Source organism: Lissotriton helveticus, chromosome 4_1, assembly GCF_964261635.1.
Source record: "Lissotriton helveticus chromosome 4_1, aLisHel1.1, whole genome shotgun sequence".
Lineage (NCBI taxonomy): Eukaryota > Metazoa > Chordata > Amphibia > Caudata > Salamandridae > Lissotriton > Lissotriton helveticus.
The window spans coordinates 2,135,189,805-2,135,215,213 of NC_136063.1; the positions used below are offsets into that span (position 1 = coordinate 2,135,189,805).

General features: G+C 44.2%; 1 protein-coding gene across 1 annotated transcript in view; it reads left to right on the forward strand.

Moving 5' to 3' along the window:
• Positions 1 to 25,409, forward strand: part of ABCB7 (ATP binding cassette subfamily B member 7) — a 665,610-nt gene that overhangs the window by 498,176 nt on the left and 142,025 nt on the right. Inside the window, exons 13-14 of the mRNA XM_078688835.1 lie at positions 17,715 to 17,886; positions 23,957 to 24,060. Coding sequence (XP_078544961.1) covers positions 17,715 to 17,886; positions 23,957 to 24,060 — 276 coding nt within the window. The remainder of the gene's footprint in view (positions 1 to 17,714; positions 17,887 to 23,956; positions 24,061 to 25,409) is intronic.

Below are 25,409 nucleotides of genomic sequence, written 5' to 3' on the forward strand. Positions count from 1 at the left end.
TGGAGGGGTCTTCCATCACGAGAGGTTGAGCTGAGTATCATTGGTGTAGGAAATGATGTTGAGTTTCCGTGATCTGATGGTGCTGGCCAGCGGCGTCATGTAGGTGTTGAAGAGGGTGGTGCTGAGGGTCGATCTTTGGGATATGCCGCTGATCATCTTTTTGAGCTCCGAGGTGAATAGTGGGAGACAGATTCTCTCAGTTCTTCCGATGAGGTATGAAGCGATCCATCCGAGGGTGTCTCTCAGGCTTCCAATGTGGTGGAGTTTTTTTATCAGGATGTGATGGGAGACTGTGTCAACGACGGCAGATAGGTCCAGAAGGAGGAGGGCTGCAATTTTGCCATGGTCCAGGAGTGCCCTGATGTCGTCAGTGGCTGCAATCAGGACTGTCTTGGTGCTGTGGTTGGCTCAACAAACGGATTGGGAGAGGTCCAGGTGATTGTTGTGGTCCAGGTGTTTGGTAAGTTGCTGGTTGGTCACTTTCTCAAGGACCTTTTCTGGAAAGGGGAGTAGAGAGATGGAACTATAGTTATTTGCATCTGCTGGATCTGCAGATGGTTTCTTCAGGACGAACCTCTCTTCAGCGTATTTCCAGTGCTCAGGGTAGGAGACCGAGGTGATGGAAGCGTTACAGATTTTCCCGGTATTGTTGCCAATTGTCTGCTTTCCACGTTGAAGACCTGGTGAGGACTGAGGTCTGGGGTCCTCCTGATTGTACTGAGTTCATTATGGAGATTGCGGCTTAGTGGGTGAGCCTGTGTTCGAGGATTATGTTAGTGGGTGAGAGCATGTAGATAGGCGGTGGCGGGAGGTTGGGGCTCAAAGTTTTCATATATGGTTGAGATCTTGTTGTGGAAGAAGTCTGCCAGGGTGTCACACAGTTCTTGTGAGGGTGTAATGTTGTTCACGATGGCTGGGGATTGGAGAATTCCTAACAGTTGTGAAGAGTTACTAGCTGTTGTTTGTGCTGGTTTCAATGCAGTCTGCTAGGGTGTTCTTCTTTGTTTCTTTCCGGAGTTGATGGTAGTGGTAAAATGCTGTCTTGTAGGCAGTGCAGTCTTCCGTCTTATTGCTGGTGTGCCACTTCCTCTAGAGTTACAGACAGTTGCACTTGGTAGATTTTAGGTCCTTGGTGTACCACCTAGCTCTTTTGGTGGGTCCTTTCGATTTTGCTCACTTGGCGGGGGAGATTCTGTCAGCGCATTCTGTGATCCACTGGGAGAAGTATTTTGCTGTCAGCCCTGGGTTGGATGTTGAATCTGAAAGGTGGAGCTGAGTGTTGTTCCACTTGGCTTCTGTTATATTTTTCCAGTCGCTGTACATGGAGCTGGGGGGCACTGTGCTGGGGTTGGTAGGTCATGCGATCATAAAGTGGATGCTGGAATGGTCAGTCTAGGTGAGTTGTGTGATGTGGTTGTTCTTGACTCTGTGGCTGGAGGTGAAGATGGGGTTAACAGTGTGTACTGTGATGTGGGTTAAGTCGGGGACCAAGCTACTGGAGGCCAATGTTGCTCATGCTTTCCAGGACGTCGGCTGTGTTGGTGTCGTCGAGGTGGAAATTGAGGTCTTCTAAGAAGTAGTGCTCGGAGTCAATTGTGTTTAGGGTGATGAGGTCAGGGATGGCTTTGCAGAAGCTAGGGTGTGGTCCTGGTGATCTGTAGGCAAGGGTGCCTCTGGTGCTTTTTCCCGTCTATGTATAGTTGGAAGTTGATGTGTTACATAATCTGGGTTGAGTCCTCTGCAGAGGGCATGCAGTGGATGACAACTAGACACGTGTAAGTTGGTCCGTTCATGGAACACGGCGACCGGGAACACACAGAGGAGGGATGCCAAATTGAAGCATACGCTTGTGTTTTAAAAAGCGATTAGACTACTCTAGTCCCTGCCTTTTGGATCCCCTCCCGGTAGAATCTGACACTTACACGTGTCTAGTTTCTTTATGCTCTCACCATTGCGCTTCAGTGAGCGCCCACGTCCTAACCTAATCGTATTCCCAACCCGGATCTGAGTCAATCGGGATTACTTACACTGTGATCCTTTTTTCGATTTATACACAGGATTCACCGCTCCACTACATCAACTTTAGTATTTACCGATAGATGCCTGGGTCTTTACCAGCCCTGAAGAGTCGTGTTGACTCCACTTTAGAACACGACGAAACACGTGTCGGCTGAATGTGGATCCAAATAAAACGTCTTTGGGAATTTTGAAAAGACAAGATCTGCTGTTGTTCTTCACTTTATTGTCATTACTGTGTATTATGCTAATTTACTGCCTTGTGGTTGCGAGAGCCTTGCTGTTTTCTCATTATTGAAAGTCTTTGATTTTTACAGAACGGTTTGGGTTATCCCGTTCGCTCTTCACGCACCACGCTACATACATTATTTTCTTACCACACTGTAACGTTTACTGTAGGCAGAGCGCCTTCCATCTGTACTGAATTTAACCCTCACAGCTGTAACTGAAGTTAAGGCGGGCCACTTAAATCGAGTGGGAGTCCTCGCCGTCGGTCATGGCTGGTGGTTTGCTGCACTGTCTTTGTGCACAGCTGAGATCTTTTGGGAACCAGGTGAAGCTGCATAATCCGGAATGTGGGAGATCATGCATGAATGGAAGTGAGGGCAACGGCCAGTCATTGCAGTTCCTTTCCCCCAGCCGTGAGGGCAACGGTCAACAACTACACTACCCAGCAGCCCCGGGGACCAACAGCGCACTGGTGATGCTCCCACCTGCGCCCGGAGGCGCTAGAAAACTGCGGAGCACCGAGGGTGGTGGCGACAAGGAAATAAAATTTACCGGAGGCATTTGGGAAGCCGTGAGGGCAACGGCCAGTCATTGCAGTTCCTTTCCCCCAGCCGTGAGGGCAACGGCCAACAACTACACTACCCAGCAGCCCCGGGGACCAACGGCGCACTCGTGACGCTCCCACCTGTGCCCGGAGGCGCTAGAAAACCGCGGAACGCCTCCCGCAAAGCGGGCGGCGCCGGGAGAAGCCCGGGAGAAGGGCGGGGCCGTCTGCGGCCGTCAAAGGCCAAAGGAGCCTGGCTGGGCCATCCCATTTGGCTCCCTGTATAGGGGTTGATGGACTACGAAAGGGGAAGGTAATGTGTGAATTTCACAAACTTTTGGTTAGAAGTGCTTTGCTTCTAGAGTTCTAACTTACTCATCATCCCCTAAGAAGTTAATAGATTTCATTGTATAAAATGAGTAAGCGGAGAGGGGTAGTTGGAACCTTGGATGACTTCATTATAAGGGCTGAATCAGTACTTATACACAAGATACAGGCAACTGAGAGAAGACTGTCCCTGGATCCTGTCTCGTACCAATCGCGCCTGTCACTTGGGGGCCCAGCCGATCCAGTTCCATCTGACATTTTAAGTTTGTCCCCTGTGTCTTCAAGCCCGGGCATAGTAATACACACACACCACCTTTATCCCCCTCTGTTATCCAGAATCTAAGTGCTCGTGCTATCAATACACGAGGGAACTCTAGCAAGACAGCCAGAGGCCGGACAGCAGCTACCTCATCAACCAGGGGGAAGAAAAATGCAGCGAAATTAACTCAGTCCAAATCCAAGCAGAAAGCGAAAAATGCTAATATAGGACCCTCTTGTGGCAGCGGTGGCAGTGGTGTAATGGTTGAGGTCCTAACGACAAACTCCATTGCAATACAGACTGATGATAACCCGGAAAACGGACGCAATGCAGTAGACATGGGCATCGCAATTCTGGACACTTTGATGGAAGGGTTTGAGTCAAGACTGGATGATCTAATGGAGATCTTCGTTAAAAAACTTGATATATTATGGGAGAAAATGCCCAAATCGAATTTAATGGTAGTCCATACAAATGGGGGCAGGGGTGGAGGAACTGATACTAACTTAGTACCGAATGGTCAAATTAATCGCAATAGTGTATTTCAACCCCCAAGCGCAGCTGACCCTATGGTAACCCCCCAAATTGTACCATGTGTAACCTGTGGGAATAAGGGGGTATCCCCCATAACAATTGACGACCCCATTAATAGAGGCAACAGGACGACATTAGGATCGGATGGTATAAGCAAACCGAAAGTGGGCAGAACCCAAGATAGGTAGTCTCAGCATTAGTTGCCTGTACTAATTATACAAAGGCAGGCAATAGTAATTTTGGTACAAATCCCAATCCAGACGTCTTACATCTCCCACCAGCCTCTGTCCCTTATGTGCTCGTCTTAACTGGTGTTCCCACGCTTGGTGTGGGCCAGAGAGAGACATGGTCCGATCTTCGAAATAAATCGGCAGACTGGCTCCATAAACATAAGAACTTTGATTTATGCATGTTGGAGGAGATAATCATGGTCAGGAGAGTGGGGTGGGTTGGCCCATCAAATAAGTGTATAGATGGAGATTGTATTGTCTTAAACTTTAGCAGACCCCAACTGGTTCGTCGTCGATTATCTATTAGAGAACAATCATTTGCCCCTTCACCTAACATCAGCGCACTCCCTTTAGGTTATTTTTATAAACCACTCACAATTCCAAAAAGGAGTATTGAAACAGCTGCGCCTCAATTGAATAGATATTATGCTCTCTCTAGCCTGGACACACAGAATTGACCATTAGTGATGGCATCCAATACACAAGCCCCTGATAGGCCAATACTGAATTCACCATCTAGATCTAATGGCACCCTAGAGAGGACAATTACATCTAGAGGCGGCAATGGAACTACCTTGAGTATCATAAGTTGGAATGTGGCAGGTTTACGTTCCAGACTTGATAATCATGATTGGCTAAACATGATTAGGGAGCATGACATTGTCATGTTCCAGGAAACTTGGGCCACAGAAGAACTATATATCGAGGGGTTCCATTGTTTTAGCGTGACGGCCCAAATACCTAGGATGGGTAGACCATCAGGAAGACTGTTCATAGGGATTAATGTGGCTGCTGGGGGAAGTTTTAAGGCAATTTCATCTTGTAGACCAGATTTTCAGGTAGTGATCTACAAAAGACGGATCCATTTCTATCTGGTAAATTTTTATAATAATGATTTTCACTCCGTTCCAAATAAGAGTTTTATTAAGCTTTTTGATTTTATTTCGAACCTGGATACCCAGTCTAGTAGTGGGGACCCCTTAGGTATTTTTCTGGGGGGTGATTTTAATGCCAAAATTCCTGGTACAGAATCTGAAGGAGGGTTGGTCTATTATGGTCAATCTGCACGCAGAGGCGCAGAACGTGGCCAGTTCATAAGATCTCATAATCTGACCAATGTCATGGATCTGGTGGCAGGGTCAACCTTGATTAATCATCCAACTTTCAGGGGTAGGGGCTGAAGCTCCACAATAGACTTTGTTTTTATATGCCCCTTGATAGAAAAACAGTTAGCAACAGCCGAAGTTATTTCCTCAAACTTCGGAGATCATACCCTATTAAAATATTGGTGAATACAGCCCCCAGGCCGACTTTCCAGATAGAATGCGGGGCTACAAATCTAACGTTGTCAACTGACAACCTAAGATTACACTGGAAGGGGGTTGACAGTTCTAAAATATTTAGGAAATTGGCTAAGTATCAGCTCAGTTGAGCTTAGAGGTACCGACGGACAGAGCGGGGCCTCATTACCTGAGCGAGTGCCAGGCGAGGTGAGGCCACTCCCAAGCAGACTTTGGGAGAGTTGCTTTTGATATCCATGACACACGGAGCCACCACTCAACCAAATTTGGGTCGGTAGGTTTTCCTTGCATGGTATGTAATTTTCATTTGAACACTATATCTTTTGATTAATAGTTGCAGTAGTGTCGTTACCATAGGTCCTGAAGAAAGCCGTTCACGGCTGAAACATGTCGACCAGTTAAGACCAGTTAACTCACCATCAGGATAGCAGTATTTGTTGGAAGTCTATCCACACTCTGCGTTTTTACTTTTGTCACCATGGTGACCGCCATAATAAAAGTCACACTCAGGCACCATGTTAGTCAATTTTAATACACTTTTCTTTTCTCTTCACCAACACACCACCTTCTTTAGCACTGCAACAACCCAGCCCATAGCTTATATTCTTCTGTCTTTTTGCTTCCACTGGTGGATCCAAGACTAGTTATCACTCACTACATCAAAAGTGAGTCCACTAGTGGATACCAGTCTGTAATTTCTACATCCCAGATGATGAAGCTCCGCCTACGGGTGGGCTGATGGGTTTTCTTCTCTCACTACCTGTTAGTCTCCTTTTCTATATATACACACATAGTTCTGAGGAAATCAGACACTTTCTAGTCCATGTAGACCAATAGCACCTACTTGTGTTTTTGTATAAGGATAAAATGTACCTTATTGATTCTTGTCTTTCATTGCAATCTTCACCTGTAAAGATAATTCAGGATTTCAGTACATTATGTCAAGCGATTAAAACCCTTCTTTCCAGACCCACTATCCAAATGGCAAGCACCCCCAGATGGTTTAATCATGAATGCACGCAAGCAAATAGGAATTTACGCAGGGCACTTTCAGCTACTCCAAGGTGTACAATAGAAGTCAAACTGGCCAGAAAGAAGTGTAATGAGGTGATTGAAGGCAGGAAGAAGGCTCTCTTGAGTGAACGCTGGGAAAAACTTTCCGAGGCTGCAAACCAAAAAAAGGGTAATATCTTCTGGTCTGCAGTAAGAGACCTTCGATCCATGGGCCAGACATCCACCCTGATCAGCTGCAACATTTCTAGTGATGCATGGGTTGAAAATTTTTCAGAAATTTACGCCACACCGTTATCAAGTGAGCCAACCTATGCTCCAGGTAGCCTTGTACCTATAGAAATAAGTATTTTAGAGGTTGTAGAAGCCATCAATCGGAGCTTAGGCAATAAAGCGCCAGGGCCAGACGGGCTCCCTATTGATTTAATCAAGTGGAATCCGGATTTCTGCGCCCCTTTGCTTTTGAACGTTTTTAATAATCTAACTATGGCAAAATCACTTGGGCTAGGAGTATAATAGTCCTGATTTTTAAGAAATAAGATAGATCCCTTCCATGTAATTATAGACCTATTTCCCTATTAGACAATACCCTCAAAATGTTAGGACGAGTTCTGTACAATAAAATCTTGGCATGGACAGAAGCGAATGCCATTTTAGATCCATGTCAGTTGGGATTCAGGGGTAAGGTTGGAACAATCGAACAATGTCTCAACCTAAATCTGATCGTTGGGGAAATATACTATCGCACGGAGGTCTCCTATTTATATGGCTTTTATGGATTTGTCCACAGCTTTTGACCTAGTGAATAGGGCGAAGCTGTGGACAATCCTTCTGGCAGGAGGGTTGGATGAGCGATTAGTGAACTTTTTAGCGTACCTACACAAAGACCTCGAGGCACAAGTAAGGCTCGGCATGGGAGGTGAGGTTTCGGGGACTATTAATGTAGGCAGGGGGGTCAGACAAGGTTGCGTCTTGGCCCACCTACTTTTCATCATATATATCAACGGGCTGAATAGCTCCTTGAAAACAGCCACTCAAGACGTCCCCTACATAAATGGGAAGCCAATCCCAGTTCTCCTTTACGCAGATGATGCGGTCCTTATAGGCCGCTCCCCAAACTCTTTGCGTCTCCTGGTCCAAAATTTTAATAATTACATGAAAGAGTTGGACTTGCGGGTAAATTTTAAGAAATCTTTTTTTAATGTGCAGTGGGCCAGAGAAACGTGAGATAGGCACTATTACAATAGATAGCCAAAAATTGACCTGTGTTAGATCATTCGTATATTTGGGGTTGGCCTTTGCTGCGAACGGCTCCTAAAGTGAGCATTTAGCTCACTCCAGGAGCAAGTTCTCAAAGGCCATCAATTCGATCTTGAGCTTGCCCCGTCCTAAGACTACTAGGGCCCTCTTAGCAGTTCCGAAAATCTATAAACTTTAGTGCACTCCGGTGGCTACATATGGTACCGAGATTATGGGGAATAGTTAAACCTGTTGGTATTCAACAGGAAGAAAACAGGTTTTGTAGGAAGCTGATGAGCACCCCAATCTCAACCCCTCAATATATATGTCATAAGGAGCTCAACATTAATTTTATAACTGATTTTATTCATGCTCGACCTGCTCTTTTTTTAGGATATCAGTGTGGAAGAACAAAGCGGCATCCCTGACATGGCAGATTATTATTGACTGTCTAAAATGTGATAAAGGACTGGAGATTCCATGGCTTAGAGGCGTGCTCCAAAGTTTGCGTAGTATTTAAAGAGAGAATCTCTTCCTAGATCCCATCTCAGCAGAAGCAGCCGCAAAGAAGGAACTGCGGGACGCTTTATATTCCCTTTACAACACAGAACGGGATGTTGCGGAGTCAGGGAAAACACTTGTGCGCAATTATATGGTTATCGAACAGCATTGCCACCCACTTCATATGTATTTGACTCTAGCCATGAGCCGCTGGGAGAGGAGCCTATGGTTTAGATTAAGAGAAGGCACAATTAGATTTGCACTTTGTTTTCCACTGGGCTATAGCCCAAATTTTAACCAAAATTTGTGCCCTTGTGACGAGAGGAGTGAGCAATTTATTATACACTTTTTATTCTTCTGTAAATATTATTTTAAATACTCTAAGCAGTTTCTTCACCCTTATTTTAAAAAGAGAAGACCGATTACTCTGGATGTAGCTGATCAGTGTATATTAGCTTTAGATGATGTAGATCTGATTTTTCGCACTAGCACGTTCCTTAAAATCGTGATCAGAACATGTAGGTCTATGATGGATCCCTGACCATTTGTGACACAATTTGGGAAATGTTTTAACTGTTTTATGTAAAAATGGTGGTTTTGTTATTTGCACTATGCACTTTAGATATGTGAATGTTTATACTTGTATGGATTCTTTGTGATGTATTAATGTTTTGTGCTTTTATGGGTACTATCGTATCCGAATAAAGTGAACTTAACTGAACTGACATCTAGTGTTAGGAATATTGTGTTCCAGATCTCTGTGATGTGTTTGCAGAGTGATTGTGTGTTGAGTAGAATGCACCAGAGTTTTGTTGAGGTGGACTCAGTCGGCGTGGTGGGTGCAGTCGCGTTTGTGGTGTCTCTGGTGGTGTTGGTTGCTTCAGTGTTGCAGGGAAAGCGGCAGTGTCAGTGCGCGGCAGCATGGGTTGTCGATGTGTCCAGTATCCAGTGCTCAGAAGTTGGGAGCAGCGTAGCTACGTGCGGTGGAAGAGCCAGGGTTCCTGATGCTGGATGCAATTGAGGTACAGATGGGCTTATATTTGGCGCGCCAGCGGCGCACTCGCTGCGCTGTTGAGCAGCAGCCTGTAAAAGTAATCCTAGGAGGTGGGAGGGACTGGAAGGGAGTGCGAGAAGCGGGAACCTGTGGGAGTAGAAAAATTGTGGGAATGGGCCGGGGGCAGAGAGGGCTACAAGCTAAATCAGGGACACCAATAAACAGCAGTAACTACCAAATAAAACAAAAGATGCCAAATACTACAGAAGAAGTTAAAATCGACTACAATGTTACCAAATTAAAATTACCAGTAAACCAGGACCAATTCAAAAGTAGCAGTGTGCAATGTAGCAGCGTACCAGGCAAGTGGTCACTCAACAGCGGGACCAAACAGGAGGGCCTTGAGGGCTGTGAACGAAGCAGAGTCTGTATAGCTAGGAAGCTGTGGCAGCAGCAGTGGGTGGAGCAGTGCACAAGACCAGGAGGGTTGGGGCTACTTTCCGTATGAGCTAGGAAGTCTTTTTAATTTGAAATGCAATTGGAGCATTGTCTGGAAAATGCAGAAGGTTGTTCCGATCAGGATCCAAGAACTTGGAATGACATAGTAATGCAAACAACCGGAAAACCTCACTACCTTATTGGCTAAATGAAGCTAATGAAGAGTTGTCTCAATATGGTAAAATCACAGCGAACTATGGAGGAGGGGGGAGCTGGAACGACTTTAGATCAGAGTTAGGAAACGTGATAGGTATGGAGTAAGCTCTCGAACGTTGTGCTTCTCTGTTATGCAAGAGCTCTAAGGTGAGCGCAGGGAAATTCCCCCTTTCCCCAGCTTACAACTCCTCTTCCTCGTCAAGTCTCCCTACATCAGATTCTCACTGTATTCATTTTGTGAAATTGTCAGGTCAGTGCATTATCAGATTTCTACCATCTGAGATACCCTCTTGGTGTCCAATTAGTCATTATTGGCATTTATAAAAGGTTGAACTCTAGAAAGGGAATCAATCTCAGATTCATAAACCACTTTGAACAGTTTAAAAATGTCAGGTAAAGGAACAGTGTACTGCTGAGTAGAATGTAAATGCAATTTCTGACGGATAATTCACCTTGGATTCCTCGCTGGATCAGGAAAAGTTGAAATAGTTGTCCATGGTCGGCAGCTGATGCCATGGCTACATTTCCACTCTAGTGCTTCCCCGAAATAACGCCACGGAGCTGTATATAGCGCCACTCCAGTGCTCTGATGTCAATTCCTTTTCTTCTCACCCTTCAATGCAGATCCGGAGTTGCTCTGTGTTAAAATGTATTCCTTATAATATTTTTGCAGTATTTTTAGGACAATGATTATGACCCGAAGAAGAGGTGAGGCTTCCTTAAGTGTCGCTCCTATCGCTCTTGAAGTTCGGGTGGTCACGACACCTGGCTTTGGAGTTTGAATCCTGTGCACGGTTCCAGGTCTGCTTCTTGCTTCTTTACGTCTGTCAAGGACTGGGAGGAATCGTTCTAGTCTGGAGGCCCTGATGAGCAACGTCGTCTCCTCGGAGTCCACAGTATAGCTTTGGCTACGTTTTTGATGTTGTTCCTTGCCGGACTGATTTTGGACCCAGAACAACACATGGGCATAGCCTATTTTTGGCCTCCTGTGCACCTTGCTCAGATTTTAGGCAATAGCATGTGTCCATAAGGTCAGTTATGAGGCAGGCTTCCTTCACTCTTATTCAAAACTCTGCGGGCCTCCTTTTGTGGCTCTAGAATGGCAATGTCTTCACTGTTTCTTCAGAGGTTGTTCCTAGAGGTCTTTTTGAGGACTTTTTTTCTTTTAAGGTAGTCTTAAGCAAAGCACCTGAGGTCCTAGGATTGCCTTCACCAGTTGCAGATATTGAGGCAAATATCAGAGCCACTGTTGCCTTTTAATGATGTTTTGTTAGATTCTATTATGTCTACCTGGATTAGGCCAGCTTCTGCACAGCTCATCACTGTCAATTTGCTCATCATTGTCTGACTCCAGGCGATCCAAAATGTCAGTACTAGTCTATTCCCTGAGGAGCTCCTCTTTTTCCAAGAATTAATAGAGGCCCTAAACCCTCCTCCTCCATCTGGCAGAGAACCTCAGTGTTTTAAAACAGTGGGAAAGAAGTTTTTTCTGGAAGGAGCCTGGCTCATACTATCTTTAACGTCACATGCCTATTGATGCACTATTTCCGTGCTCTCTGCGAGATAGTACAAAGGGTAGTTTCCCCCGTACTGGACCACATGAAAGGACACTTTGTAGGAGTAGTTTGGGTTAGTTATAGTCTTCTTAACGCCTTAGGCCAGATCTCAGTGGGCAAGTTCACAGGCTCTTCTGTGGCCCTTCGTAGACATAGCTGTGGGCTCTCCTGGGAGATTACTTGAGCTGTTCAGGCTAATAAGGATGCAGCCTTTGATGGTTCCCACCTCTTTGGTGAGCTCGCTTCTTTGGCCTTTGATACCGTGACACAGAGGCATGCCAGTGACCGAGCTTGGGATTTGAAATCTTCTACATGTATGTCCCATAGGCTGCAATAGATGTGCAGAAGCTATACAGTCTTGCAGGCATTGCTAGCACTTCTGACCAGATCAGATTGGCAGCTGATAATCACTCCTTGTAGCTACAAAGAGGGTACGCTGGCTTCAAGGGCTGCACAAAAGACCAAAACAGTAATTTCCTTCTTCATCCTTCCTGTCAGACCATTTTAATACCTCCTTCTGGAGGGTATGTGCCTGATGAGGCGGTTCTTTGTTCTGGCTCTGTGACTATATGGCCTACTGGGGCTTTATTGATCTGCACATCGGGATTCATCCTCCCATCGGGAGCCTTTTCAACAAACTCCATTTTATTTCTGTGCGCCTGCTGGTAGTTCAAAGTTGCAGGACAGCGGGCTGTAGCTACAGGCGACTAATTTGGGTTGGAGTTCCTTCATCTTACACAAGGTTTCATAAGGTCAGATACTTGGTTTCTGTGTTTTCCCTGGAGACTTGAACTTCTCTTTTCATAGCCTCAAGCAGGACCAATTAGGAACTTTTGCTGGCTGTGGTCTCCTCTTGTTCGGGTAGTCTTCATTCCCTATTCTCCTCAGGAGAGCCAAAAATCTTCCAGGTCCAAACATCTCCAGTAGTGGAATAGCTTTCTTCTGGTCACTCCCAGCTCCCAAAGAGTTAGGACTGCTCCTACGGTACCAGTCGTTTTTTCTGAAATTGTGCTTTCCTTGTCTCTTGTCTACCTAGGACTACATAAAGATAGCTAAACATGACCCTGAGAAGCACTTCCAAAGCTTTCATCAGAGGGAGAGCAGGATCAAGGCCTCAGTCCTTTGCAGGCAGCAGCATCCCTGTTCATCTTCTTCCAAGTCCAGTGGTGTTCCTATTCCTTGGTTTTGTGAGCTTCAATGGATAGCAGCACTTCAGAAGTGGTTAGTGGAAGACATGACACTTTACCGGCAAAGTTTCCACACTGAGCCCCTCCAAGCTTAGTAGTGCTATTGATTGGAGCAAAACAAACCTAGAAGGCACTATTCTGGAAGAGGGAGGAGATGTGATGATAGCAGAAGGCTATTTCCACTGGTGGAGTTCTAGCAGCATGAGCATTGGTTTGCTTATTACAATGGAACGCCTCTCTACCAAGATGGCCCTGATAATTTCACACTACTGAAGTCTCTGTTCAACATGCAGATGACTCCACCCACCAGCTAAAGCTAAGTCAAGCAAGTGTCATTTGTGGGCTTATTGGTGGGTAGTGGCATAGGATGCTAATGGAAATTTTAGGTTTTTGGAGTGGGTAGTTGTATAGAGTGGTAAGGGTAATTTAGGAGGTTTATGCGTGGGGAGTGATATTGTTTAATATGGTTATGATTAGAATAGAAGGATTTAATTTTTTCAGAGGAAATAAAAATCCATCTTTTCTAATCCTACAAGTTCAGATTTTGACAGGTTTAAGCAGAGAAATTGCCTGGCACTTCTGAAGTCATCATCCTCGTCTACTGAGCCTCGACTTAAGGTCGCACTAGGGAGCTGAAAGCAGCCCTGGCAAAATTTCTCAAACTAGCACTTCTCTCTGGTTCTGTATGGTAAAAAAGCCAATAAAAATATATATTTTTAAAAATAGCACTTCTCTCTTCTTTTCCTTACTCTACCTCTCTGTTCCATCCATCCTCTACCTCGCGCCTTATTTCCTCTCCATCTCTGATATGATTATCTCTACCACCCTCCATTCTTGCCTCCCTCCCTCTCTATCTCTCCCTGCGTCACTAGAAACGTCTTTGTGCGAGCTGCAACTAACCTTGAGGAGCTGGGGGAAGTGACTGAGGCACCAGGATAGCCCTGGACTTTCGAAACAACCCTCCAGGGGCTATATCCCACAAGTAAATTACTTGATGAAATAAAAGGCCTGTATGACTGTGCCTGGGCCGGTCTTACAAAAGATCCTATTAATAAATGTTTCCCTCTCTCCACGTGCGAAATGGGAGGAGGCTGTTTTTCAAGTAACCATGCTGCAGAAAATGAATGTCTGTGCTGCGTGTTGTCTTCAGTCTCCTCCTGTGAAGTACAGCCAAAAGTGATGCCTTTGGCACTGCTTATAACATCTGCTTCTCCTTTATGTCCATGGCCCTTGTGCCTTAGACTAGGATGCCGCGCTTTGTGCAGGGTTTCATACGACCATTATGGCAGTCTGTCCTCATTTCAAATTTGCCTGAGAAAATATAGAAGAGGATGCTAGCTGTAGAAATCAAGAATTCATCTGTCACAAACATTGAGGAACCCTGTCTTCATGACCATTGAAAACATTTCCTAGGACTTCCATGATGAGTATATTCTTTGTTATATTATCCCCTTGAGGGTATTCAGGCACCAGAGCAGGAGTGTAGGTCTAGAGGTGCTGTTAGTTGAACATCCAGGTCTTCAGCTTCTTGTGGAAGTTTAGGAGTGAAGTGGTGGCCCTGATGTATAGAGGGAATTCTTCCAGTTTTTGACTGTCGTGAAGGAGAAAGCGCCACTTTCTGGCTTGCTTCTGCGCATGAAGGGGGACTTGTGTGGGGCAGAAAGAAGTGGAGCATCGGTCCCAGCAGTATTTAACAAGCCACGAACGGGAATAAAAACAAGAGTAATGTAAATAAAAGAGAAGGGGCAGGACAAAGGATGTGGCATAAGGGCCAGATCTGCCGACCTTGGAGCTGGGGAGCTAGGTTTGAGTCTCCGCAGGAGATGGAAGAAGGGTAGAGAGAAATGGTGATCAGAGACAACAAATGAGACGGTGAGAAAGAGGGCAGAGTGGAAGAAAAAGACTAGAGAAAAGGAAAACACGCTAGTTTAGTTAAAATACATGTAGAGAAGAGGGGGTGAGAGAATGAGAGAGAAAAGTGAACTTTCATTAAATAGTTGAGAAATAGGAAGGTACAAGGCTAATAGAACAGGGGGAAAGCAGTAGAGCATAAGAGAAATAAGGAGGTAGACGAAAAGGGAAATAAATCCAATATTAAAAACGTAAAGAGAAAGAAACTGTAAGAAAAGGGAATTGCAAGAAAGACTGGGAATGGGGGATACAGAAAAAATACAACAGAAGATTGCTTAGCTTCACTCCCCTCCCCTCTTTGTGCTCAGCCTCCACCGCCTTTTCCAGGACCTGAACTTTTGCAGCATCATGGCCTGGCACTCCTCCAGCGACTTCAGCAGGCTCGTCTCCTGGCACAGCAGCTCCTGCAAGTGGACACCAAAGCCCGGTTTTGCTGCTTGGGGCTTCTTTTTGATGGTCACAGTTCTGCGAGGAAACAAGTGGAATTAAAAAGCAGCAAATGGAAGGCAAGCTGAAGTAGTGCCTCAAGGAACGAAGATATGCATTCTGATAATAAGTTAATATTTCTGAAGAGTGCATGCCTTGATTTAACTTTGCCTCAGGAAAAATTAGGCCTGGCTATCAAAGTTAATTTGGAGATCGACCCGGATGAAGGGTGTTTGAAAGGGAGAGTAGGGAAGGTGAAGAAGCAGAAAGGGGCTGTGGCTGACATTGTGCATGCTCGCTGTGCCCCTGTTGCAGGGACACAAAGAACAACAAACCGATAAGCGGATGAAAACAGTACTTTGGCAATGGAAAACTGATTGGAGGAGCACACTAGGAACAACACAGGAACAAGCATTGATGAAATAAGGAAACTATTCTACAACCAATAGAAATGGCGGAAAAGTAAGTGACAAAGCACAGGAACCATAGACCAGCAAGGAAAGCTAGTCGGAAAGATGTAAGCTCCTTTTAAGAAATATTTATTACAATAGATTTCATAAGCAGAGCACAAGCACTGTGCAGGCACAACCTAAAAAGCACAACCTATGAACCAAAATCTAGCTTCCTGCCAAATTTTGTGTAATTCTGTTCAGCAATTTTTGCGGTCGTGGTTGTTTATGAAGTCTATAGAATATGCATGGGGGTTTTGCGTTTTGGGACCCCCCTTTTTTCTCAACTTCCATTTAACAGATTACCCTGACATATTCCGTGAACAAACTAGACCGAAAAGAGAGCTTTTTTTGAAAGTTTTGTGAAGATATGTCAAATGGTGCCCAAATTATTTGCAACACGAAAAACACATTTCCTATAGAAGCACTGGCCTAACTATACCCATTGGCGACCACTACCATACACTCCAGATTGCCATGTGTAGGAGCCGAGTTTAATTGCACACCTTGATCATATTGTAATATTCCATGGATGCCCTTAGAACCGAATGCAACACGTAAAGCTTTTTAGCAGATTTGTCTGACTTTGAGCTGTATAATCACCATTCAAAAATGTCCTGGTGGTGAACTTCTGAAACTTTTGGCAAGAAGTCTGGGATCCATTGCTTTACTTAGTACATTACGGATGAGCTTTTGAAGTTCAGTATCAACCATGGTCCACACATTCTCCAGCTACAGTACATTGGAGCGTTACATTAGGGTTGAACCGGAGGGTGGAACATAGTGCTCAAAGCGTTTACGTTAAATATATTAATAATTATGTTTTTATGTTGCACTTCATAATATAGGTCTGCCTTTATACGCCATAAACATAATCTTTCACTGATATCCCTCTTCAGTGGTACTCAGGTTAGCGCTCACTAGGATCGAAAGCGGAGTTGGACTAGCGGAGGTTCAGTCTTGTGATGTGCAAGTTGCGGCAGATATCAGCAGCAAGCTTTTTACGCGTTGTACCACCACACCCTACATATTTTAAAAATATCTGGGAAATCGTGGCTTTTTTGTTTTTGGACTACCTGTCCATGTTTTTAGAAAATGTATCTCGTATTTGAGGGGGCAGTGAAGGGAGAAGAATGGAACTCCCACTCCTTTTGACCAGATTTTTATTTTCGAAACCCATTGCTTCACTTGCTTAGAATAAGTTTGGACTGTTTAAAGGGTAGATTTTTCAAGTCCAGCCACGCAAGTTATTTAAAAGATTATTGTTAGTATGGCAAGGTTACCGGCAAAGCAACCCTTCTTACTAGCCACAACATTTTTTGTTTGTTTTTGTTTAAGATGAAAACCTGTTTTAATCATTGACTTGTCTTTCTGTTTAAGGTCTGGCCTAGCTACTGCTTAGCGGTTTCTCCATCCTCATGCAATAAACAAATAATAATAAATAAATAAATAACGATATCTGCGCGGGGTGGCTTTAGGTCAGCCCTCTTCATCTATTGAGCCATTATTCTCATGTAACGTTTGTCATTAAAGCATAAAAGAAGGTGCAGTAGCTCAGCCCACTTCACCATTGACTATTTTGCTCTCTGATCGCAACAAGTCCACATGCACCGAAAGAGGAGTGCACTTTAGTGCCATTACTGGTGCGCTCATACATTACTTTTCCAATTTCGTTTTCTGTCCATTCTTTATCCTTTTGTATTCTTTTAGACATCCATGTGTGCTCAAACTATGTCTCCTGGTTACTGTTATTCAAAGCCGGCCGTCCCTTTCGGTTGCACCAATAGGAAACATTGTCCTTTAGTGTGCTTTCGAAGTAAAAATGTTGTATATACCTTTTCTAACTACACCTGTTTGCTAGGAATCACGGATATCGTTCTGCTAAAATGATATCTCATAGTGACTAGTTTTAACATGTCAAATTTGTATCCTGAGTGCATGGCTACAGCATTTAGACACCAGCATATTTGCTCCTTTTTGTTGCATATTGCTTACAATAAATATCCCCTAGGTTATTAAGGTCATATTTCTTGGCTTTACCAATGCTGTGTTTTTTTAATTTGCCCATTTTTCAATGCTGCCCTCCAAACAGTTGTTTGCAGATAATTCCGCTTTTGCTTGTCTATATTACAGGTAGAATTGCTTTGTTATAACATCGCTGTTTAATGTTTCGGAACATCTAATAAAGCATTTCCTGCAGGATTTGAAAGAATCTGAGTAAAAATGAGCCTGTGTCTCTTTCTAAAAAGCCTGTGGATGTTTTTGGAAATTGCCCGTCTTCTTCCAGTGGGAGGGACGCAGCTTGCACGAGAAGTGGTTGTTGAAAGCCTCTTTTCATTCCTCCTAGGATGCTGTCCTCTTCCACAACACGCTGTATTATAATCTTTTGTACGGAAACATGAATGCTTCGGAAGAGGAGGTGTACGAGGTGGCAAAGCTGGCCGGCCTCCATGAAGCCATCCTACGGATGCCACTTGGCTACAAGACGCAGGTTGGAGAGCGCGGGCTCAAGCTGTCAGGTAAATCTTTCATTTGCTTCTAAAACTGCGAGGGGGAGCCCGGCCAGATCCAGGTGTGCTGGGAAGACTAAACCAGGCCCCCGAGCCCGGTTCCAAGGCATCAAGCAGGTGCAGGTGGACCAGTGATGCTGTGTCCAGGGACAGAATCCCATTGGCTGAGGTCCAGGCTACTGTCCTCATTGGTTGCCAATAATGCATGACAATGATTGGCCCCCTCCATTAAAGTGACAACTGTTCTACCTCGCAAGACCTCACTGGGTTGGCAATGACAGGCCAAGTTACTTCGCTGGATGAGGTACACAGCCAGTTATAAAATTAGTAGTAGTTACTGTGGAGGCCAAATGTTGAAATAGTTCCTATAGATTATGTCAGCCCCTTCCTGAAAAGGTTTGATGTTCAGAGTGCATATAAATGTGTTAGGAGGAATCCATGTGACAAATTGAATGGACAGGAGTTGAGCACTAACTGTATTCTTCAAGAAACCCCTAACCCCCCCCATCATAATCTCCTGTATTTTAGATGACCCATAACCACACTCTGCCCCCCTGTTTGAAAGAAGGGATAGGAGTGGTCTCTCTGCCTGAATGCTCCATCCAGGTGGCGTGGGCTGCTGGACTGGCAGGGAGTGGCGTTAGGACGTCACTGCGGCTTCCGCTTTACATTGCACATATAATGCTGATATAATGCTGATCCCGGTCTGCTAGATGTTGACCTCGTGTTATTTTTTTACAAAATAAAGGTACATATCCAGCAAAACTCAAAGCATGCGATGTTCTAATCAAACATAAACTCTTTAGCCCTTAGGCCACGAGGTAACTCCATGCTGTTTGCTCCATACATTGCTGAGTATATCCTCATGTTGCCACCAAGCTGTGAAGTGTCACCTGGAGTAATGTTTACGAGCACCGCCTAAACAGCTGAAATGTTACTCAGACCTCAGACATGAGCCCAGCTCCAGGCGAGTCTGTTCACTTCGACAAAGACACTGTGTGTGGTCAGGGAGCAGGCAGGGCTTCCTTCCATCCCAGATCTCCTCAGCAGGCAAGACCACAAGCCTGTCCATCGAGGAATGTAACCTTCGGAAACTCTCTTGTAGAAAAAAGAGCGAGAGAACATGTCCTTTTGGGCATCAGGAGGCCTCTTATATCTTTGTATTATGTAGGTGTGCAGCAGTGGATGCATTAATGGGTGTGAAGGTTGTGTGAGCCACCCAGCAGCAGAGCGAGGCAAAACAACTGAACGCTTTTCATCTGCGGATCACATCGCCAACAACCCTACTCTGCGCTGTAAAGTCCCAGTTACCAAAGCAGACCTGAGTAGATGCCTCCACCTGCTCCTCGGCCACACACAAGCTGAGAGCATCCATTTCAAACACAACAACATGGCGTCACGGTCTGTGGGGTGCATTGACCTGCAGGAGAGGTTGGTTATTAGGTTTGCCGTTCAATCCAATCTTTGCCGTAACTCTCAATGCAGAGTAGACATGTCAGAAGCTTTTGCGGGGCCGTGGGCCAGATATTTTGCGGGCCTTTCTTTGGTTTTCGGTCCAAGGACTAGTACTTAAGGAAATGTGTGTGCTGGAGAAGGATAAAACTCACTGTTTGGCGCCACCCAGGTAGCCCAAATATCTTGTTGGCTGTGTCTCAAAAGAACAGCTTAGGACTCATTTTATTATTTCAATATATGTTACAGGAGTGTGGGGTTCCCAAGTTGCTCAGGACCAGGGGCAAAGATCCCCGCCACCCTCCCCTTGCGATGGCCTCGATGCAGACTGTCTGGGATGCAAAGCATTTTTGACCGGTGTTTGGGTGAGGGGAGGAGAGGCATCTCTCTGGCTAAATTCATAAAATTGCCATGTGGTGCTAACTGACAGTGCTAGAGCTGCTGGGAAATGTAGTCTTTGTGTTGACTGCCTTCACATTAAACTACAGAAGATGGAATGCAGCTAGCGGACACTGGAATAGGAGAGATGGTCAATAATAACCTTGAGGTTTTTCCTTTTAAATAAACAATGAATTTTCAACAAAATATGAAAGACACAACATTGGGACTGGAACCCATGGACTTCTTATCCAGCGGTGTACACTGTCGCCATTAGCCCAGCAGATATCCAACTACAGGCTGTTATTCTACACAAAGCCCCCCATACCCTCACTTTACAAACACTGAGATTGAAATGTTTAAACAACTAGCTGACAGCCAGCAAAACCATTAAGAAAAGGTTGACACAGTGGGGAAAAAATAAAACATAGTCTTTCTGAGATAGAGTTGAACGGGGGATGTACGACGGTACAACGCGTGGTATTACCACGCGTACCGTTACAACACGTTTTTCACAACGCAAGTCGTTACCACGACTTGCGCTGTAGGGGTGCTGGACTTAGAATAGTTAAATTTACTATTCCAACACCAGCCTACGTACAGTAGGGAAGGTGTTGGAATAGTAAATCTACTATTCCTTGTCCTTGAGCGCCCTCCAGCGCAAGTCGTGGTTACGACTTGCGTTGTAAAAGACGCATCGTAACAGTACTGCGGGGTAACATCCGCGTTGTAAAGGATGTTCCCCTTGAACGGGGTATGATTTACTTTCAAGATGTAAAATAGCCCCTCAGGCATTGCAGTGGAAGGTTCCATAGGAGGCAGGAGGGTCAGTCAAATAGCATGAGGCGTGAGAGAACTACTCCACTGGGCAGAGCCAAAGCCCACTCCATGTAGAATGGAAAGAGTTGGTATCTGTATGTCTTGCTGACATCTACATTGTCCAGTCAGTCCTAAGAAAGGGGTGTAGCAGGAGAACTGGCAAGAGCAAGAGACTGAGTGGAGCAGCATTAATAAAACAAGCAGCCAGGTAAGATAAAGGGCTCAAGCGGCCTTCAGGAGAAGTCAGAATAGAGAAAGAGAAAAAGTGGTGGTTGTAAGTAGGAGCGTGTATGTCTCCGAAGAGAGGGGAAAAAACTAGGAAAAAATTGGGTATATGAAATCCATGAAAATATACTAAATGAGTACACATTTTCAAAATAAACAGCATTGAACAGGTTGGAATCGTCAGCCTCGTGAATGATATACATTTGAAAAATTCTGTTGGGTATCAGCTCTTCATCACTAGATGCGGCAACCCCTTGGTAAAGCGGTCACAGGGGTTGATTTGTTTTTTATTGGTCCTTCACAGTCGTTGACAGTGAAATGGGTGTGGCTGAAATCTTCAGCTTCTCCATGGGCTTGGTTCACCCCCTGTTGCAGCTTATGTCCTAACTGTAGGAGGTGGGTGCACACTGTCTCACATCACAGCACTCAATTTGCCCAAATGCATCATGGTAATTGCAGTGCATGATAACATTTACTTCAGAAGTAGTCTTTCATTTTTCACCCAGTTGGTGCAGCCTCTGCTGTGCAACTCTACACGTGTTTTTGGATTCATCCCTTCATCAGTAAAGAACAAGTCGTTTTTGGGGTGCTAGAAATGCTGCCCAAAGTTTTCTCAGCTCTCTGTATCACTCACTGAGCACAGGTGCATCAACACAAGCTCGTCAGCTCAGTAGCTCAAACAAGCCTTTTCAAGCAAGAGGAGGGTGGGAGCACACTGTCTCACATCCCAACACTCAATCTGCCCAACGCATCATGGTAAATGCAGTGCATGATAACATTCACTTCGGTAGTAGTCTTTAACTGGTCACCTTTATTGGTGCAGCCTGTGCTGGGTAACTCTAGACACATGTTCCTGAATTTATTCCTTTAGCAGTAGAGAGCTACAAGTCTTATTAGGGGTGCTGGAAATGCAGCCCAAAGTCTTCTCAGGTCTCTGTACCACTCACTGGGCGTAGGTGCATCAACACAAGCTTGTCAGTTCAGTGGCTCAAGGTAGCTTTTTCAAACAGTAGGAGAGTGGGAGCACACTGCCTCACATCCCAGTTGACTTGTCTAGAGTTACAAAGCACAGGCTGCACCAAAAAGGATGAAAAATGAGAGTACAACTGAAGTAAGTGTCATAATTCCCTGCATTTACCACGATGCATTGGGGCGAATTGAGTGCTGGAATGTGAGGCAGTGTGCTCCACCCTTCTCTGTATGTCCTAACTGTGTTTAGTCAGTCTAGTTGCACTCCTTTGAACTTTTTCAATACAAATGACATACTCCCACTGACCCCCACCCAAACCACAATAATCTGTAAGGAGAAAGTTCAGGTTACAAACCTCCATTGTTGATGCTTTCCTTAACTCCAGTCAGTTCTATATGTCTTCCTAATTTTTGTAGATAACAGCGCAGCTCAGCCATCTCCCACAACACACGGGCACCTTAGATACAAGATATACCCTGACAACCGGCTGAAACTGTGGACCAAAAAAATGATTACCATATCCTTGCCAGTGTTATGGGCTGTGTACTTGACAATGGCTATCTCCTTTGGCTTCCTTATTGCTCCTAACAAGTCCAATATATACATTCTATTTTTATTGAATCTTCCAAGGATGTCTTGAACCCTCTTTGAGACAAAAGTTGACCATATGCCTTAACAAAACCATATTGCCTATTTGTATACATTGTCACACTCAACATTATTAGACAAGCATCAAGCTCTAGTAAAGGCATCAATTCTGCCATTTGTGCTGAAGTCGCATTTGGTCAAAAGCACTTCCAGTGTTTATGAAATTGCGCATACTGTATAGGCGGCCTTTAATGCTCCATATTAAGAAGGAACTATCGACAAACAATGTCAATTCAGCCATTTCCAATGGAATTTCTTTAATGTCTCGTCTGTTTTGTGCATAATTGGGTCACTTTCAAACAATTTTTATGCAATTCATCATAAATTTCATTTTCCCTGCCTTCCCAATTTTTGACTGCAATTGGAAGTAGAGTTGCTGCATTCAAAACCTTACACCATATGCAACCTGAACATTTTCAATTTGCAAACATTAGTTGTCACCCATAAGTGCACATCAGAAAAAAGCTTTAATAGGGTCACACACTGGACTGTCTCAATCCTTCACTGCTGTTTTAAAAAGATACACAGCAGCCTTCCAGACTTCACCTCCTGAGCTATATAGCCATTTCGATTTGCCAGGAGACGATCATCTTTAAGCAGTGAAAGCATCAAAATGTAATGTATTTTTTCACTGATTTTTTTTTAATGCACCAGTTATTTGAGTCATCACCACATTTACCTTCTGGTCCTCTGTATTGCGGAAGTGAAAAATGTAAATGTTGGTGGAGAGCTCAAGACACACCACATGAATGTGAGCTAAATAGCATTGTTGTAGTAACGTGTTAACCTCTTCCTCAGTGCACACCTATCCGTGTCAGCTGTAGGCATCCTAGAGATGAAAGGGTCAGACCTCCTAAAGAGGACATCTGTTTTATCAGCTTGTCGTACCAGTGTGTTTGCCACCTTCTTTTCTTTCATATGGCCTACAAAGTTGTACAAAACTTCAGCCAAATGTGAGCTTGTAAACCAATCCTCATAGACCCATTCTGTATTTGTCAAATGATTACTAGATCTTCTCTTTACTTTCTTAAAAAACGAAATCATTAAATTTCTACAAAAAAAGAGTTTCTTGCACTTCAAACATAGATGTTGTAGCATGTGTTACTAAAATTCCATGTCTGCACTCCTGGCCCACATATTCCACTGAGAAATCATTTCGTTTGTCTTTTTCCTGCTGTAAAAAGGTTGGTATTATGTTCAATATCTAAAACTATAACGTGATCTTGTATAGTTTTTCATCGAGCATATATGTTTTCTAAATTCACACTAATGGAATAGTGTAGGGTGTCCTATCCTGTACAATCCAATGCTAGGGAGAAGAAGAGTTTTCTCAAAACAGATATAAGCTAGCCTAAACATGGTTTTACCGTTTTGTTGGGGGGCTCAGGGACGTCTTGTAGTTGAATTAATTTCCTCTGTTGTAGACTTTGAAGTCTATAGTGGGATGTTGTTGGTGCTAGAGAAATCGTTGATAATCTAGTTGTTTACTTGTGTTATTTCTAAATGTCCTAAACACCTCTACAGATAGACCTATAAATAAAATAACATTTTACGTAACTCATAAAACTGTTCATTCATAATTTCTAGGTGGAGAGAAACAGCGAGTTGCTATTGCACGCGCCATCTTGAAGAACCCCCCGATTATTCTGTATGACGAAGCAACATCATCATTAGATTCAATCACTGAAGAGGTATGTTTGACGCTGAGGGGCCACAATTTCTCCCCCTTTTAAAAATGTTTTTGTACTTTGAAATCAAAACTGTCCATTTATGCAAATCATCTTATTCTGTATCATTCCTGCTGAGCGCCCCAATTTGTGCCTGTACATCTACTTATTAGTATTGTTATTCACGATTGGTTTCCAATTTCTGACGCTTTATAAGATAGTGTTACGGTGGTCGTTGTAGTGTAACGTGAAATCACGTGGAGCGGCAGAAGTCACCATATACTATTTCAAAGGCTTCCACAATATACTATAAAAGATCATATAAAAGGAAAGAGCAAGCGTGCATGGATTGGTGTCTCATTTGTGTCTAGCGATAGGAAGCGTATGGAACAGCAGTAACTAAAAACAATATGAGTTTCTTTCTAGACTTAAAAGAACTAGTACTGGAGCCAGACACATTTTCTGAAATCAAAATCTAGTTGCTATTGGGTGTGAAGAGCATAAGCGAGAGAGGACAGCTCACTATAAAGTCTAACTCTTCTGTACTGAGATGGAGATTCATAGACACATAGCAATGTCATAAGTCATAAGTCATAAGTTCTTATATAGCGCACGATTCACCAAAAAGGTCTCAAGATGAGGTACCAAAATGTCCCTCCACAACAACCAATGTTGTGTCAAATAGGGTATAGATGCCCATAGCTGGTGGTGGGAGCTGTGCATGACAATAAGAGGAAGATAGACAAAGACCATTTTGCCCCATTTAGGAAGAGAAAAGTAGTAGAAGCTGGCATAAGCATGTGCGCTCTGAAATATGCTGCTAAGACCTGGCTGAAAAGCACATGCATACGCAGTTAATTTCATGCACACATTCTGCCTATTATATACAGTAACTATTCTGGTGATTTTACCAAAACTAATTTACTAGTTACATTTTGACAAGTATCAAAATATCATAGGATTTTGTTGTAATGTTTCAAATTCCAGTAAAGGTTATCAGGGAGGAGGAGTCACCTTTTTCTTTATCCACCAGGGTAGCACTGAGATCAGAAAGTGCTCTGACTGCACGCGTTCCCCCATCACAGGGCTCTGGCCAGGGAAACGATGGCCCTCGGGAGGGGAATGCAGTAACAATAAAATAAATTGGTGTTGTCAATTGTGCAGCACCTCTGCACCATGAAGTTCAGGGACCTATCCCCGAATATACCTCCAGGAAAGTTCAAAATCAATAGTGTCCATGTACCATTGTTACTGGAAGAGATTGCTTCCCTGTTAGACAATAGAAGCGCCATTACTAGTCCATGTACTTTCTGAAACCAAAGAAGGACAGCACGCTGCATCCCATATTGGATCTGCAGGGACTGAATACCTCC